This window comes from Haematobia irritans, chromosome 5 (assembly GCF_050003625.1).
Source record: "Haematobia irritans isolate KBUSLIRL chromosome 5, ASM5000362v1, whole genome shotgun sequence".
NCBI lineage: Eukaryota > Metazoa > Arthropoda > Insecta > Diptera > Muscidae > Haematobia > Haematobia irritans.
In genome coordinates this window covers 9,138,915-9,156,271 of record NC_134401.1, presented here as the reverse complement: position 1 = coordinate 9,156,271, position 17,357 = coordinate 9,138,915, and the positions used below count along the sequence as shown (strand labels likewise).

The 17,357-nt window shown below is 34.5% G+C and overlaps 1 protein-coding gene across 1 annotated transcript; it reads right to left on the bottom strand.

Moving 5' to 3' along the window:
* Positions 1-1,413: 1,413 nt before the first annotated feature.
* dila (centrosomal protein dilatory) lies at positions 1,414-9,081 on the bottom strand. Its single transcript, XM_075311879.1, has 10 exons — positions 8,350-9,081; positions 6,196-8,272; positions 3,575-3,836; positions 3,276-3,513; positions 3,026-3,208; positions 2,748-2,965; positions 2,251-2,688; positions 2,016-2,187; positions 1,775-1,896; positions 1,414-1,633 (listed from the first exon to the last, which is right to left on the bottom strand). Exons 1-10 carry the CDS (start codon positions 8,374-8,376, stop codon positions 1,501-1,503), a joined length of 3,870 nt encoding a protein of 1,289 aa, XP_075167994.1. The 5' UTR covers positions 8,377-9,081; the 3' UTR covers positions 1,414-1,500.
* Positions 9,082-17,357: the final 8,276 nt, after the last annotated feature.

Below are 17,357 nucleotides of genomic sequence, written 5' to 3'. Positions count from 1 at the left end.
AATTTTGACAAAATTTCTTATAGAAAAAAATGTTAACAAAATTTTCTATAGAAATGAAATTTTGACAAAATTTTGTATAGCAATAAAATATTGACAAAATTTTCTATAGAAGTAAAATTTTTAGAAAATTTTCTATAAGAATACAATTTTGACAAAATTTCATATAGAAATAAAATTTTGAATAAATCTTTTATAAAACAAATTTTTTTAAAAATTGTCTATAGAAATAAAATTTTGACAAAATTTTTTAAAAAAATAAAATTTTGACAAAATTTTTTATAGAAATAAAGTTTTGCAAAAACTTTCTCTAGAATGAAAATTTTTGTAGATTTTTGGTTATTTTTTTCTTAAAAAATTGTAAGATTTTGTTTGGGCACGACTGGCAACCTTGCCCCTGAGTCGAACTAGCCATGTCCGTCTGTCTGCGAACACATGTTTGTGAGCACACGTATGCGTTTTGGGTTGAATAGAACCCTATTGCATGTGATAGAAATCGGTTCGTAATTAGATATAGCTCCCATTTTTTGCTATGCATGCCAAATTTGGTTGAAATCGGTTTATATTTGTTATTTTATATTATTTTATTAATTAATTTCTCTAATCGGACCATTGAAAGGGACATTTATATCTTCAGGTCCCACTGTGCAAGATAATATCCATTCGTATAACATTTTTATATTTTCAATTCAATTTCTAACCGAACACTTGAATTTAAGATGAATTCAAGCTATGGCTAATCCTAAGGAATGTTTAGCAAAGCTATAAACCACAAGCAACACTGTCAATTGTAATTGTAGGAAGCACCCAGTGTTAATGTCCATGATTTTCTCAGACATAAATCACTTATAACACCATGTACGCAAAGTGGTAAATTTTATGTTCTGAATTACCCTGTGTGTCATCCATTTTTGTGCTAGCAATTCACCAATGTATAACAAAACGTGGTGAATACGGAATTTATAACAGAAAGAACAAAAAAGTTTAATATATATTATAAATACACTTTTAATATAACAACCTAAATAACAAAAGGCTTACTTGTCTAGTCATGTCTAGTAATCATCTGTTCTTTATTTTTCATCATCTTTAGTATTTTAAACGTTTTTTTTTAATTTTGACAAAATTTTCTATAGAAATAAAATTTTGATAAAATTTTCTATAGAAATAATATTTTGACAAAATTTTCAATAGAAATAAAATTTTGACAAAATTTTCTATAAAAATAAAATTTTGACAAAATTTTCTATAGAAATAAAATTTTGACAAAATTGTCTATAAAAAATAAAATTTTGACAATATTTTCTATAGAAATAAAATTTTGACAAAATTTTCTATAGACATTTTTTTTGACAAAATAAGTTTTTTTTTTTTGTAAAATTTTCTCCTATAAAAGACAAAATTGTTTAGTCATTAGTTTTTGATCTTTATTTTTCATCATCTTTAGTATTTTAAATGTTTTTAACATTTCGATTTACTCAGTACTTTATTCTAGTCTAAATATTACTTAACACAATAATCTTTACGTTGTTGTCGTATAACAGCTTCAAGTTTAAGGCAACGTTCTCTAAGGCCTCCATTTTCTTTTTGAAGAATATCTATGGTGGCATCTTTCTTTTCGATGGCTTGTTGGACTCTGAAAAAAAGGAATTAAATTTAAAAATATATTTTTTTTCCCAAAAATAACCTCTCGTAAGTGGACCCCTTCCAAATTTGGATAAAATTTGGGCGACCGAGGGTATCCAGTTTTGATAGATTTCACTGTATAATATTTTACCTCTTGTGAATCTTTTGTATCTCCTCATCACGTTCCATTTTTAAGGCTTGAACTTCGTTTTGAATTTCAGTACGAAGATTTTCACGTAATTGATCACGTTCCATAAGGAACTCGGAACACATCTGAAAAACAAAACAAAAAAGTATTTAAAATAAATAGGGAATATAAAATTTCTGTTATACTTTTGCATTAGGCATTTGTGATTTTTCTGTGAATATAGTCTAGAATTCTGTTCACTCACCTTTTTGCTATGATCCAATTCAATTTGTAATTGTTTAATTTCCGCTTGGAAATTACGATTCTGGGCATCAGACTCAGCCAGTTTAGAACGGGTGCCATTATATTTATCTCTCATGGACTTTTCAACACTTTCCAGTTCCTGTAAATCTTTTTCGTATTTTTCACGCAAGCGACTTAAAAGGGAAAACAAAAGATTTGAATACAATTCCATTTTTTTCTTAGTATAGCTTTCTTACCTAATTTTAGTTTCATATTCTTCATTATTTTTCAATGCCTCTGCATCCATTCTCTGGACAATGGCATCAATTTGACGATCCCTTTCGGCCCGATAATGTTGCCTTATAGAATTCTCTTTTTCCACTTGCTGAGATTTACAATTATTCTCATATTCCTTTTTCCAAATTTCAAAATCAGCTTCATATTGTTTCTCAATTGAGTTAATACGATTTAGGAATTTTTCTTCTTGTTTGGCCATTTTTTCATGCAATTCGGAAACAGTTTGCCCCAATTCGGTTTCCTTTTCTTTTTGCCATTCTGAACGTTTGGTTTGTAGCTCATTCTCTTTGGCTTTCAATTCATTTTGCAAACGTTCTCTCTCACTATTAAAATCTTCGGTGAGTTTTTGCTTTTGGTCATCAAAGGCCTGGCGTTCTTCTTCCAATTGTCTTTCAAATCTTTATCGAAAACGTTAAAAAGTGAAAAAAAAAGTTTAATGTTAAATTTCCCATCTTACCTTTCTCTTATGGCATTTCTCTCTTTACTAATGATAGCTTCGCGATCTTGAGCACATGATTCTCTTATACTATTCTCAATTTGTTCATGTTTCAAACGAGCATCTTCTAAGGCATCTAGTAATTGTTGTTGATGAGCTCTCTTCAGTTCGGTTATTTGTTGTTGGTGATTACAATTCATTTTATTAATTTCAGCTTCTAGACCTTTTACAGTTAATTCCTGGAAAAATGGAAAACTCAAGGCTCAGAACACTATTCCTTGGTTGTTAATAGACTTTACCTTAATTTTCTTTGTATTCTCTCGTACCCATCTTTCGCGACGTATCTTCTCTCCCGCCAAAGTGGTTTCCTTAACCCGTGTCACCTCAGTTTCCAATTTATGTTCCCATGCTTGATTTTGGCTCTCCAAACGTCGGGTAAGAGCAGCAACTTTCTCACAAAGAGAACCTTTATCTTTAAGTAACTAAGAGATGACATACATTTATTTTCGATTCTCTTATTTGCCACACCTCCCTCTCTCTCTCTCTCACCTGTTCTATAAATCCTTGATGTCGTTTTACTATTGTCTCATAATGTTTCTTTTGTTCCTTCATGCGATTTGCTGAATTGGCTTTTTCGGAGCGTATACTCTTTTGTTTCTCTGTACGTATTTTTATTACATGCTCTTTGGATAAATGTACAGCATTGGCCAACTCGTTGGCTCTCAAACTGAGAGCGATTATCCGTCTTGCCAGTTGATGATTGGGTAGCATTAATAAATCGGAGAGTCTGAAAAAGCCTCTATGTGTATATTCAAATCCATTTAAATTTCTCATAAAATCACTCTTACTTTGGTACATCTTCCGCTATATCAGGTTCTACCACAAATTCCACTTCTGTTCTATTGGTATCGGGCATTGATCGTCTAGTCTCTAGCAGAGTTTTTTCACAACTATCCTCCACATTATCCAAATAGCTAAGAATGTCTTTGAATTTATCTGGTGATTTGGGAACTAATGTAGAGGATTCGCCTGTTGGATGTGGAGTACCCACACTTGGAGTACTGCTAATTTTTAGATCCATTTCAGAATTCATGCGCTCAGCAAAGTTATCTAGTTATAGAGATAAAATTAAACAAAAAAGGAATTAATATCGGGCAGAGTGGGATATATAATGTCTCAATACCATTTGGTTCCAATAACAGATTATAAACGGTATGCCAAGCAAGTAAAAGTATTAAAACATAGAAAAATATCACCATTTTTAGTAAGGACGGACGGATTTCCGTTCAGAGATAAAATAGAAGAAAATACGTGGTGACATAGACTTTCTATTCCTGCATTATCCCCCCATCATTCTAAATTCATTTCGTTTTCTATACATGTCCATTCGTTTCGTTCATTTTATTTTATGTCTTTGTCTTTCCTCTCCTCGCCTATCGTGTCCTCACTTAATTTCTTTCTTTTTTCCCCTCCTTCACAGAAAAAAATATCACCAAAATATTTCCAATTAAAAAGTTAATTGAAGTTGAAAATTTTTTTAATTAATAAATTAATTGATACAATTAAATTTTTAATCATGATGGAAACATTAAGTTAATTAAGTCAATGATTGAAAATTTTAAAAATTTTAATTAAAAAATTAATTGATACAATTAACTTTTTGATCAAATTCGGAAGACTAATTCAGTTAAAAAGTGCTGATTTTTTTTTTAATTAAAAATGTATTTCAAACAAACATTAGTTAATCCAAATAAAAACTCTAAGCCAATTCAGAAAGTAATTAAAAATAGTTACCTTTTTAAAATAAATTAATTGAGTTTTGCAATCAACATCAATTAAATTTTTAATTGAATCAATTAAAAAAATAATTGAAATTTGCTAAAAAATCAATTAATTTTTTAATCAAGAATTTTTTCTATGCCCAATTAAAACTGTGATTGATACTATCATTTTCGTGATTGAAGACATTTCAATTAAAAAATTAATTGGATCAATTAATTTGGTGATTGAATCAGAAAAAAATTTTTTTGTGTGTTTGCTTCCTTGCTCATTACCTTATCCTTACCTCATCATCCCTTTATCCTCTCCCTTTCATTTCCTTGTCCTTTCTTTTACATTTCTTTCCTTTCATTTTTCCCTTTCCGTTCTCATGCCCTAGCCGGCCCCAATAATTTCCTTATCCTTATCTAATCATCTGCTTATCCTTTCCTTGTGCATTCCTTATCGTCTCCTTTCTTCTTCCTGTCTTTTATTTCCAAATGCTATCCTGTCCCAATCGCAATCTCTGTCAATGTCTCTGACTCTGTCCATATCTACCCTATTCTATACATATCCTCATCCCTTCATTTGCTTTCCTTTCTCATATCTCATCTCATTATCCTTTTTATTTCCTTGCGTTTTCTTTACCGTTTCCTTTCTTTTTCCTTTCAAAAGGCTTTCCTATCCCAAACGCTTTCAATGCCACTGTCACCGTTTCTGTCCCTATCCCTATAGCTTTCTCATATCCTATCTGGTTCCAATAATTTCCTTTTCTTTACGTCATCATCTCTTTATCCTTTCAGTTTCATTTCCTTGTTTTTTCCTTTTCGTTTCCTTTATTTTACCTGTCTTTCCTTTCAAAAGGAAAATAATCGCAATCTCTGTTCCTATCCCGTTCCTTTCCCTACGCTAGCCAATCCGTATACTATCCCTATCCTATCGCTTTTCTATCCCTATCCTATCCCTATCCTATCCCTATCCTATCCCTATCCTATCCCTATCCTATCCTATCCCTATCCTATCCCTATCCTATCCCTATCTTATCCCTATCCTATTCTATCCCTATCCTATCCCTATCTTATCCCTATCCTATCCCATCCCTATCCTATCCCTGGCCTATGCCTATCCTATCCCTATTTCAACCCTATCCTATCCGAGTCCTCCATCCAAATCCTATCCCTCTCTATCATATCCCTTAACTTATCCTATCTCCATCCTACCCAATTCAATTCCTATCCTATAATTGCTATCTATAACCTACCCAATCCTACTCCTATCCTACACCTAGCTATCCCAATCCCTGTCCCTTATCATTTTCCTATCTCTATCGTATCCCTAACCTATATTTTTTCCATTCCTATCACAATCCCTACCTATCCCTATCCATATCCCCATCCTTATCACTATCCTATCTCCATCGTATCCATAACCTATCCTACCCGTATCCATAATCCCTATCCTATTCCGTATACTATCTCTAATCTATCCTATCCTCATCCTCTCCCTGTACTATTCCTAACCACTACCTATCACAATCCCAAACCGAATTTCTGCCCAATCGCTATCGTTATCCACATCCCTATTCTATCTCTAACCAATCCTGTCTGTATCCTACCCTATCACAGTCCCTATCCTATTCCAATCCATGTTTCTATCGCTATCCATATCCTATCCTAAATAAAGAGTTTCTGTTACAAAAAAAGGAACTCACCTTTCTTTTTGTCTTCCTCGATTTCCTTAATCACCGATACGATTTCCTCATATGTCGAATCATCCTGCGATTGATCCAAAGACTTGATGGAATTCTTATCATCTTCTTCCTCTCCATCATCATCATCTAAAGCCGACATTGCATCCAAAGTTTCTCGTGTAAATTTCTCAAAAGAATCATCTAGAGAACCATGTTTGGTTAATGTTGACTTGGAACGCTGATGACTTTCCTCATGCATGGACATCCATGAATCGATTTTATCTATATTGAATTCATGAAGATTGGAATCTTCACGCAAATTACCAAAACTTTTAGCCTTTTTAATATTGTTCTGGGTCAATGGAGCTATGGAGGAGGTGGAGGTCTTAAGTGATTTCATTTTGGCATTCAACGAGTTATTCGAAGACAGGGTTCCAGTATTACTGATGCTGGAGGAGGATGTGTTTGCGGAAGGTTGTTTTTTATGTTCAGCCTCTGAGGTTTTATTATTTTCTTTTTTCTTTATTATGGAAGCAGTGGAGGCGGCCACCTTTAGATAATTATTGATAACAGTTTCTGTGGTGGATTTCTTGCCTCCTGCTCCCGAGGTATCTAACTTATTATCCATTTTAAGGAAGTCTTTCTTTCCCACTTCACTTTTATAGGTATTGATAACATTGTTCTTCTCAGACATATTATTGGGTTTATCCAAAGATTCTTTGGAGGTTTGTGAAGGATTCGAATATTTCGAAAGATACGAAGGCAATTCGAAATTATTTAAATTTGTGGCGGAGGAGGAGGAGCTATGACTTTTCGCTTTGCCTTCATCCAGAATATTTTTAACCACAGAATTTTCCAATTGTTCGCCAACTGCATTTTTATAATCCCTTATCACCTGAGATTCCTCGGGCTCTTTGAGATCACGTGAAATTTTATGGGAGGGTGAGGAAGAGGTTGAAGCTTTATCCATGGTGCTGCAGGCCTTAGTTGAAGAGGAGCCCAAATCGTTTTCCATAGCCGCATCCAGGGGTTTGGGTAGAGTGTCTACATAAAATTTACAATTGGGTAAATTACAGTAGCACTTTGGACTTGCAGGATCCTGAAGACTACTGGACGATGATGATCTGGTACTGCAGGAACAATTTTCCGAAGGACACTTGGGATATTCAAAAGTTTCCGCTACAATTTCCTCACCATTACCGGAGGATCCAAAATGTACAGATTTTTTCAAACTCAAAGAGGAAAGTTCTTTGTGTAGAACTGGAGGATCGTTTAGCGATTTTGCAAAATTATAATCCTCTGGTCTAACAGGACCAGGTGCTGATATACTCTCGGTGGGTTTTGAAGAACTCAAATGAAGATGTTTCTCAAAGTAGGAAGGATTATCATAATCACTGGAATCGTTATCACTCACAACGGCATCCGTGGAAGGTTTGGAAAATGAAACTCGGCCAGGAAGATCAGGTTTATCGGCTTTAATGCCACCTAATATCACCTGGGCTGTCGAAGCTGAAGCTGAAGAATATTGATAGTTATAGCTGCTATCCTTGGTTACCGTAACTTTGCTTGTGTGCTGCATAGATGATGCTGAGGAAACTTTTCTCGAAGGATTTCTCAAAGTGCTCATAAACTTTTCGTTATTCAAAGGCTTGTGGTGAATACTCGAATAGCTATTGGAACGCCTATAGGAACTTAATTCCGATTGGTTGTCTCTACTGGAGGCATCACCATCACTGTGTGTGGTCACGGGCGAATCTCTGCATAGCCATGGTCGTTTAATGGGTTCTTCCAGTAGCAATTTTAATAGACTGGACGATGATACCGATTGATATTTATGGAGTTGTCTTTTATTTAAATTCAAGTTGGAGAATTCCGAGTCTGTTGTGGTACTGTAAGAACCACAAGGACTTTGAAAATTTCTCCCAAACTTAGGATCTGCCGATTGGGGACGAAGAGAAAAGGGTGAGTTTTGATTACGTCTATCAAAGTAACTGGCCGAACGAGGTCGCAAATGGCCAGCTGTCCTATTGGTCGATTTCAATAAATTACTCTGGGAAGAAAATTTCGGTTTGGGTTTTTGTCTTGTAACCAAATTTATCTGCAATCGATTGGGAAAGGCTACATAAATTGTGCGTATAAGGAAAAGTTCTTTACACATCCACTTCGAAAACTTACCTGAGAACCTCGAAGACTTAGATCCATACTAAGCTAATTTTCTCTCTATAGATTTTTGAAAGCGTTTATTTATTTTCCAAATCTTTTGACATTTCTTCTTCCATATTTGCTATTGGTTTCCATTGATTTTTGTTTTTTTTCAAATTTCCATTAAAAAGACATTTTACAAATTGCCTCCTTGTCCTAGTTTTTAAGTAAAACTTTTTTTTCAAATTTTCTTTCACGTTGGTTAACCGTTCTTTTCCATCAACGTCCATTCACTTGGACTTACATTAAGGTTTTGTCGTCTTGGCCATATGCCACAAAACGTGCCTTTCATAAGGCGTCACCAGGGCAATAAGGAATATTGATTTCCATAAGGACCTCACTCACTCCCATATAGACAACTACCACAATGACTGAGTAATGACCATGGCGTCGTGTGCTAATGGTCAAGCAAGGTGCATTTCTTAGGGTGACGTTTATACAAGCCACCCTCTTCTTTACCGAAAAGCCATAGGTCTGAGGCAAGGTGGTTTTTGTTTTTCTGTCTTTTGGTTACCCGGTGTATGAGCTACATAGTAAACCTTCCCTTGAGTCCGAAGAGTTGAAAGAGGGTAATATAGCTCTGGATGAATGTAGAGTACTAGGATGTTTTTATGTTGTCAAGTTGATTGTTTTGTAAACAAAAGTGTTTTGTATATTTTCATACGACAGGTGTTTTTCATGCTGGCTATTTACAATAACATGGTTCTCTCTGTTAGAGCTATGTTATTGTATAGAGTGTGAGAGAAAAAAATAAGAGATATTTGATGAGTATTGAGAAACTAGTTAGGCCATGAAGAAGAGATAGTTCTCCAAAGAGAGCTTTGTGTTAATAGAATTGTAAGACAATCATTTTAATTAGCCAGAGGCTAATAAACTACAGCACAATGGTTCCTGAAGTTAATTTAATGATATACTGAGATCATTAATAATAATTATGCAACTGCAAAAATATAGAAAAATATAGAAAATAAAAAATAACAAGTATATACGGCCGTAAGATCGGCCAGGCCGAATCTTATGTACCCTCCACCATGGATTGCGTAGAAACTTCTACGAAAGAATGTCATCCACAATCGAATTACTTGGGTTGTGGTATCTTAAAACTTCTTAACATCGTTTTCTAAATTGTGAGTTAGTCCAAACGTGGTATATATTAGACAAAAAAGTTATGTATAGGTAAGTCTACAAATAATTACGAATCGATATAGACTTTTTGTACGATACGTAGAGAGTCAGAATTGAAATATGGGAGTCGCTTATGTGAGGGTTATATACAATTATGAACTTGATATGGACCAATTTTTGTGTGATTGGAAATCGATTTATATGAGGGATATATATAACTATAGACCGATATGGACCTAGTTACGCATGGTTGTTAACGACCATGTACTAGGCACAATGTACCAAATTTCAACCGAATCGGATGAAATTTGCTACTCTTAGAGACCCCGCAAACTAAATCTCGGATCGGTTTATATGGTAGCTATATATAATTAAGGACTGTTATGAGCCAATTCCTGCATGGTTGTTGGATACAATATACTAACATCACGTACCAAATTTCAACCGAATCGGATGAATTTTGCTCTTCCAAGGGGCTCTGGAGGTCAAATTTAGGGATCGGTTTATATGGGGCCTATATATAATTATGGACCGATTTCGACCAATTTTTGCATGGGTGTTTGAGGCCATATACTAACACCACGTACCAAATTTGAACTGAATCAGATGAATTTGGGTCTTCTAAGAGGCTCCGGACGTCAAATCTGGGGATCGGTTTATATGGGGCCTATATATAATTATGGACCGATGTTGACCAATTTTTGCATGGCCTTAGAGACCATATACTAACACCATGTACCAAATTTCAGCCGGATCGGATGAAATTTGCTTCTCTTAGAGGCTCCGCAAGCCAAATCTGGGGATCGGTTTATATGGGGGCTATATATAATTGTGGACCGATGTGGACCAATTTTTGCATGGTTGTTATGGGGGCTATATATAATATATGGGGGCTATATATAATTATGGTTTATATGGGGGCTATATATAATTAGGGAGCCACCGTGGTGCAATGGTTAGCATGCCCGCCTTGCATACACAAGGTCGTGGGTTCGATTCCTGCTTCGACCGAACACCAAAAAGTTTTTCAGCGGTGGATTATCCCACCTCAGTAATGCTGGTGACATTTCTGAGGGTTTCAAAGCTTCTCTAAGTGGTTTCACTGTAATGTGGAACGTCGTTCGGACTCGGCTATAAAAAGGAGGTCCCTTGTCATTGAGCTTAACATGGAATCGGGCAGCACTCAGTGATAAGAGAGAAGTTCACCAATGTGGTATCACAATGGACTGAATAGTCTAAGTGAGCCTGATACATCGGGCTGCCACCTAACCTAACCTAACCTATATATAATTATGGACCGATGTGGACCAATTTCTGTATGGTTGTTAGAGACCATATACTAACACCATGTACCAAATTTCAGCCGGATCGGATGAAATTTGCTTCTCTTAGAGGATTCGCAAGTCAAATTTGGGGGTCCGTTTATATGGGGGCCATACGTAAAGGTGGACCGATATGGCCCATTTGCAATACCATCCGACCTACATCAATAACAACTACTTGTGCCAAGTTTCAAGTCGATAGCTTGTTTCGTTCGGAAGTTAGCGCGATTTCAACAGACGGATGGACATGCTCAGATCGACAAACGGAACGGACAAAGTTAATATACCCCCCATCCTATCGTGGAGGGTATAAAAAGAGCAGTATCACTCGATGTGGCGTTTCTCGATTTTGGGCTGTAAATAGGTCAGCGAAAAAAGCATTTAGATCCTCCTTTTGGAGGAGACAATTTAAGAATAGTGCTCTACCATTTCGTGACAGTCGATGAAACATGCAACAACATAAGAGTCCAAGGAACAATCGAAACAATAGACTGCACCCGGCGAAGGTGCTCCGTAGAAGACGAAATCCATCGTCTTAATGGCCTCTTTTCACTGTAGTTCATATGGTGTGATATATATATTTACTGTCACAGGTCTGTACTAGGTCGCATTATTTGACCGATGCGACTCTAAATTAGAGAAAAAGAGAATATCGCGAAAAGTCAATTGGAACTTTTATATACCCTAATATGAAAATATATGCTACAATTGTATATTTTATGCTGCCTCTTAGTCTACCACTATGAGCAATTGTCTCTCGAGTTAAATTCATATTTACTCGAACATATTCTCATCGGTTCTGATAACCTAATAACTGATAGTTCTAGTTTCCAAGGAAATTGAAAATTATTCTCACGAATAGAAATGAAAAATTCCCAGCTGAAGTACGCCAATACTCCAGCTAAGAATTCAACATTACAGGTTCATCCGGTTTACATTATCAAAGAAAGGCAGATATATGCCAGATGTTACTTCCTCTATAAAGACACACTTTTCAAAAGCATGCCAATTGCAAATGCATATTTAAAAAGCCGTTACAGTTTCTTTATTTATTTTACCAAGATTCAGTGAAAAACAATACCGGAAGTGAGTATGGGAACTGATCTCATATTCTATAAATTTTTGTAACGTCTTTTTAAAGATGTGGGAAAATTGTTGAAATTTTAAACAAATGTTTTCAAATTCCACCAGGTTGACAGGATCAATAGTAAGGAAACATATTGAAAATATAGAGAAATTTCAAAAACCTATTATTCACACACATACAATACACGAGGTTTGTAATATTTACCATGAATGTGTATTCTTACACATTTCCGGTTTGGGATGATCATTTTATACAGTAGCACAATGCCATATGGTTTTTCCGTTGAACAATTAACACTGGGAAAATAATACCCTTTTTTACGGAAATTTTTTTTTGGAAAATTTGGGTAAATATTTAATTATCGGATGTAAGCAATGCGCGCATATGCATAATGTCTGTATACAATGGGCAACAGGTTGATTTAAAACAGATGTATGTTGAGGGTTTTCATGGAAATTTTAAATTCTAAACCCGGAAGATCAGAATCATTGCTCAGGTTTTCCGTTACATCTGGTGTAATGTATTCTTTAGTATGTGGGAAAATTTTATATTTTGATCCAAAATGGTTTTTAGATATTTACCAGGATATAAGAAAAATCAGCAAGACAATACATTGAAATGAAAAACTATGTTCTTTGTCATATTAGAACCCAATTCGAGGGGTTCAACTGTTTTGCTTCCATATACACATTTCTGGTTTTTTGAAGATCATTTCATACATACCCATATGAACGACATATGGCTTATACGTTAACAAATGAATGCAGAAAAAATTAATGATTACAAAAAACTGAAACCAACAATGCATTTAATTGCATAGCGAAATAGGGTGGTAGAAATGTTGTAGAATCTTCTGGGAATTATTATTGAAAATACCAAAAAAAAAAGTTCTCACGAACTCCAAGGATACTGATGGTATTAAGTCCTTATGGACTTTGGTAGTTTGTATGTTATTGGGGTTACTTTCATTTGTTTAATATTCACGCTTTTCTGGTTTTCTGAAAGAAAAAAAAAATGCATAGGCACATGCCATTGGTGAACTCATCAACAAATTCTATAGACAATATGGTGACTATACTAGATTCTATTCCCAACAAATTTTCGTTTGGAAACCTATTGGTACTTTAATCAACCGGATATACCATAATTCTTGCTTATTCCCTTGGATACTGAACATTTTGTAACGTATTCTCAGTTGTGGGAAAATATAAAAAAATTTTATAATTTCATCAGGCTAACAGAAGAGACAGTAAGGAATTATTTCGTAATTACAAACAAATTGAGAGTAAAATACACTTTCATATTACCAAAGCTTAGATGAGAACAGCATAAACTTCTCATAAATCTAACCTAATTTAGCCATATGCAATTCTGAGATTTTGTAGCAAAATCCCTCCGTCCTTTTGAGCCTCCTTCTCTATGTTTGTATCCCGTGTTAAAGTTCAACGGAATATCTGAATTTTTGTGCAAAAAAAAAAAATTGATATTGATTGTAAGGTATATATCCCCCATGTTCCGAAATTCGGAATAGTAAATCGAAGAAATTTATTTCTCTTACAGCAAAAAAAAAAAGTACTACTCGCAGAATTAAATTCAATTCTAATATGATCTTCTCATTGAAGAAAACTATATGGATAGTTCTTAATTTTGTACATTTTAGGATTCATAAAATATAGCCTAATGAAAATTGTACGATTTGCGTTTCCGAATATCGGAACATGGGGGTATATTTGACCCCAGCGTCTGATAAAAAATGCTATCGTGTAAATTTCAACCAGATTGGAGCCATATTTTTATGGTTTAAACAAGTACGGAAAGTCTAAAGTCGGGCGGGGCCGACTATATTATACCCTGCACCACTTGTAGATCCACATTTTCGATACCATATCAAATCCGTCAAACTTGTTGGGTGCTATATATAGACTTTATGTTCCCATATACATACATTTAAATCTTACTGGATCTGGACAAAATTTGGTCGACTTATGTATACTTAAAATTTAAGTTGGCTAATGCCCTAGTGTGGAACAAAATGTTAGTAAAAACAAGTATATACGGTCGTAAGTTCGGCCAGGCCGAATCTTATGTACCCACCACTATGAACCAAATATTAGGGATTCCCTTGAAATTTCAGGAGGGATTGAGGACACTTCCCGTAAATAAATTTAAAGATTTCACCTATGAGGACTATATCAGATTCTGGATTTATAAGAACCATTTTTGTTTGAGTTTTAGAGGAATCATTAACATCTCTTGTAAGTGTGCAAGAAAATTATAAAATAACGTCTTGATTTGAAATCTTAAATCTGTAGATTTTCACCCGAGAAGTAAAATCTGGAAATTTTACATTGAGTTTCAAGCAATTTTCATGATCAGTGCGCCTTCTATACCCTCAAGATGTGAAGTCGGTCTATATGGAAGCATTACCAAATGGACCGATAAAAACTTAATCCGATACACGTTTTTGTGAGCCTAAAATACCAGAATATTTACAATTTCAGGCAAACCGGATAAAACATACGGTTTCTAGAAACCCAAGGAGTTAAATCGGGAGATCGTTCTTATGGGGACTATACTAAAATATGGACCGATACTCACCGTTTTCGGCACACCTCTTTATGGCCCGAAAATGCCTCTAGGTTAGGTTAGATTATGTGGCAGCCCGATGTATCAGGCTCACTTCGACTATTCAGTCCATTGTGATACCACAGTGGTGAAAAATACCTCTAGATTTCCAATTTCAGGCAAATTGGATAAAAACTTCGGATTCTAGAAGCCCAAGAAGTAAAATCGGGATATCGGTCTATATAGGGGCTATACCAAAACATGGACCGAAACTCACAATTTGTGGCACACCTCTTTATGGTCATAAAATACCTCTAGATTTCAAATTTCAGGCAAATTGGATAAAAACTACGATTTCTATAAGCCCAAGACCCCAAATCGGGTGGTCGGTTTATATGGGGACTATATCAAAACCTGGACCGATATAGCCCATCTTCGAACTTGACCTGCCTGCAGACAAAAGACGAGTTTGTTCAAAATTTCAGCACGATTGCTTCATTATTGAAGACTGTAGCGTGATTACAACAGACAGACAGCCAGACAGACAGACGGACATTGTTATATCGTCTTAGAATTTCTCCGTGATTAAGAATATATATACTTTATATAGTCGGAAATCGATATTTCGATGTGTTACAAACGCACGGATGAAAAAGACTGTTTTTCATATGTTTGGCTATAAACATTATATGTTTGGAACAAAAATTTTTAAACACAATATTTTTGAGTGCAAGCATATAATGTTCATAAACTAGCATAACATGTTTGGGACATATATGTTAATATGTTAGAACATATTATGTTTGGGACATAAAATGTTTGTAAATATAATATGCTTGGATGCAAACATATATTAATTTAGAAATAGCCTATAAACATATATGTGTTTAGTAGCTTGGAGCGCTATTTAACAGGGAGCGATATTGAATTAAGTTGGTGGTTGTTGCTTGTTATTACAAAATTAACATTTTTCCTTGGGCAATTGATCAGCTACTTCTTTGATCCTTACAAACTGTGTGGTCCGCTGTTCGAATCCCCGTCCGGCAAAAGGTAAAATTAAAATAAAAAAAATCATAAAATTGAATAATTTCTTCTACAATGTTTGTATTACAGAAAAAGGTGCTAAGAACTAAAAAATCTCGTGGAAGTGAGAAAGATGTCGGGGAATATACAATTGGGCAGAAACAAAATTTTGAGCATTCAGGTCGAAAACCTATGTTGTTAGCACCTACACGGTTGAAAAAGACTGTTTTTCATATGTTTGGCTATAAACATTATATGTTTGGAACACAAATTTTTAAACACAATATTTTTGAGTGCAAGCATATAATGTTCATAAACTAGCATAACATGTTTGGGACATATATGTTAATATGTTAGAACATATTATGTTTGGGACATAAAATGTTTGTAAATATAATATGCTTGGATGCAAACATATATTAATTTAGAAATAGCCTATAAACATATATGTGTTTAGTAGTTTGGAGCGCATATTGAATTAAGTTGGTGGTTGTTGCTTGTTATTACAAAATTAACATTTTATTTTTCCTTGGGCAATTGATCAGCTACTTTTTTGCTCCTTACAAACTGTGTGGTCCGCTGTTCGAATCCCCGTCCGGCAAAAGGTAAAATTAAAATAAAAAAAATCATAAAATTGAATAATTTCTTCTACAATGTTTGTATTACAGAAAAAGGTGCTATGAACTAAAAAATCTCGTGGAAGTGAGAAAGATGTGGGGGAATATACAATTGGGCAGAAACAAAATTTTGAGCATTCAGGTCGAAAACCTATGTTGTTAGCACCTATATTACCTGTTTATTTTCATAATTCATTATGATTGTAAATATATAAATAAATAAATAAATAAAATTTTGAGCACAATATTGTTTGGGAGAATTTTTTTTAAGCATATAATATTTTTGGGTGCAAAATGCTTCCAAACATATTATATGGTCACATAATAACATATTGTTTTTTGGAAGACAACATTATTGAATTTGGATGCAAAAATACAAAATGTTTGGAACTTAGACTACCCAAACATATATTGTTTCGACCAATATGCTTTCAAACATATTATATATTGGTAGAGATCAAACATATAAATGTTTGGGCAATACCCAAAAATGTATATGCTTGAAGCAAAATATGTTTGGGAGTATATGTTACAGAAGCGATTTTTTGTGAGGGTGCGGAATGACAAACTTATTATACTCCCGTCACCATTCTATGGTGGTGGGTATAAAAACAGTATGTGAAACATTTAAATCTGTAGCAATTTTTAGGCAACTTTGCAAAAGTGTATTTATGATTTATCGGCCGATAGATATGTATTAGACGTACAGGAAAATTGGAGTTATTTTGACAACTTTTCGACTTAGCAGTGTCGTTTTTACAAGGAAAATGTGGGTATTGTGGCCAATTGGCGGGCAAAGCTACAATGTTAATTCTACTCCCTGGGCAAAATTTCACTTAAATTGGATTACAACTTTGACCTCTTTTGTCATATGAGTGAAAATCGGGGAAAGATATATATGGAGCTATATATAAATCTAACCCGATTTCAACCAAATTTAGCACACATAGCTACAATATTAATTCTACTTCCTGTGCAAAATTTAAAATAAATTAGGGCAAATTTCTGGCTTCTGGGGGCCATAGGAGTTCATATCGGGCGAAAGATATATATGGAGCTATATATAAATCTAACCTGATTTCAAACAAATTTTGCACTCATAGCTACAATATTAATTATACTCCCTGTGCAAAATTTAAAATAAATTAGGGCAAAACTCTGGCTTCTGGGGGCCATAGCAGTTCATATCGAGCGAAAGATATATATGGGAGCTATATATTGAGCTGAACCAATTTCGGCATA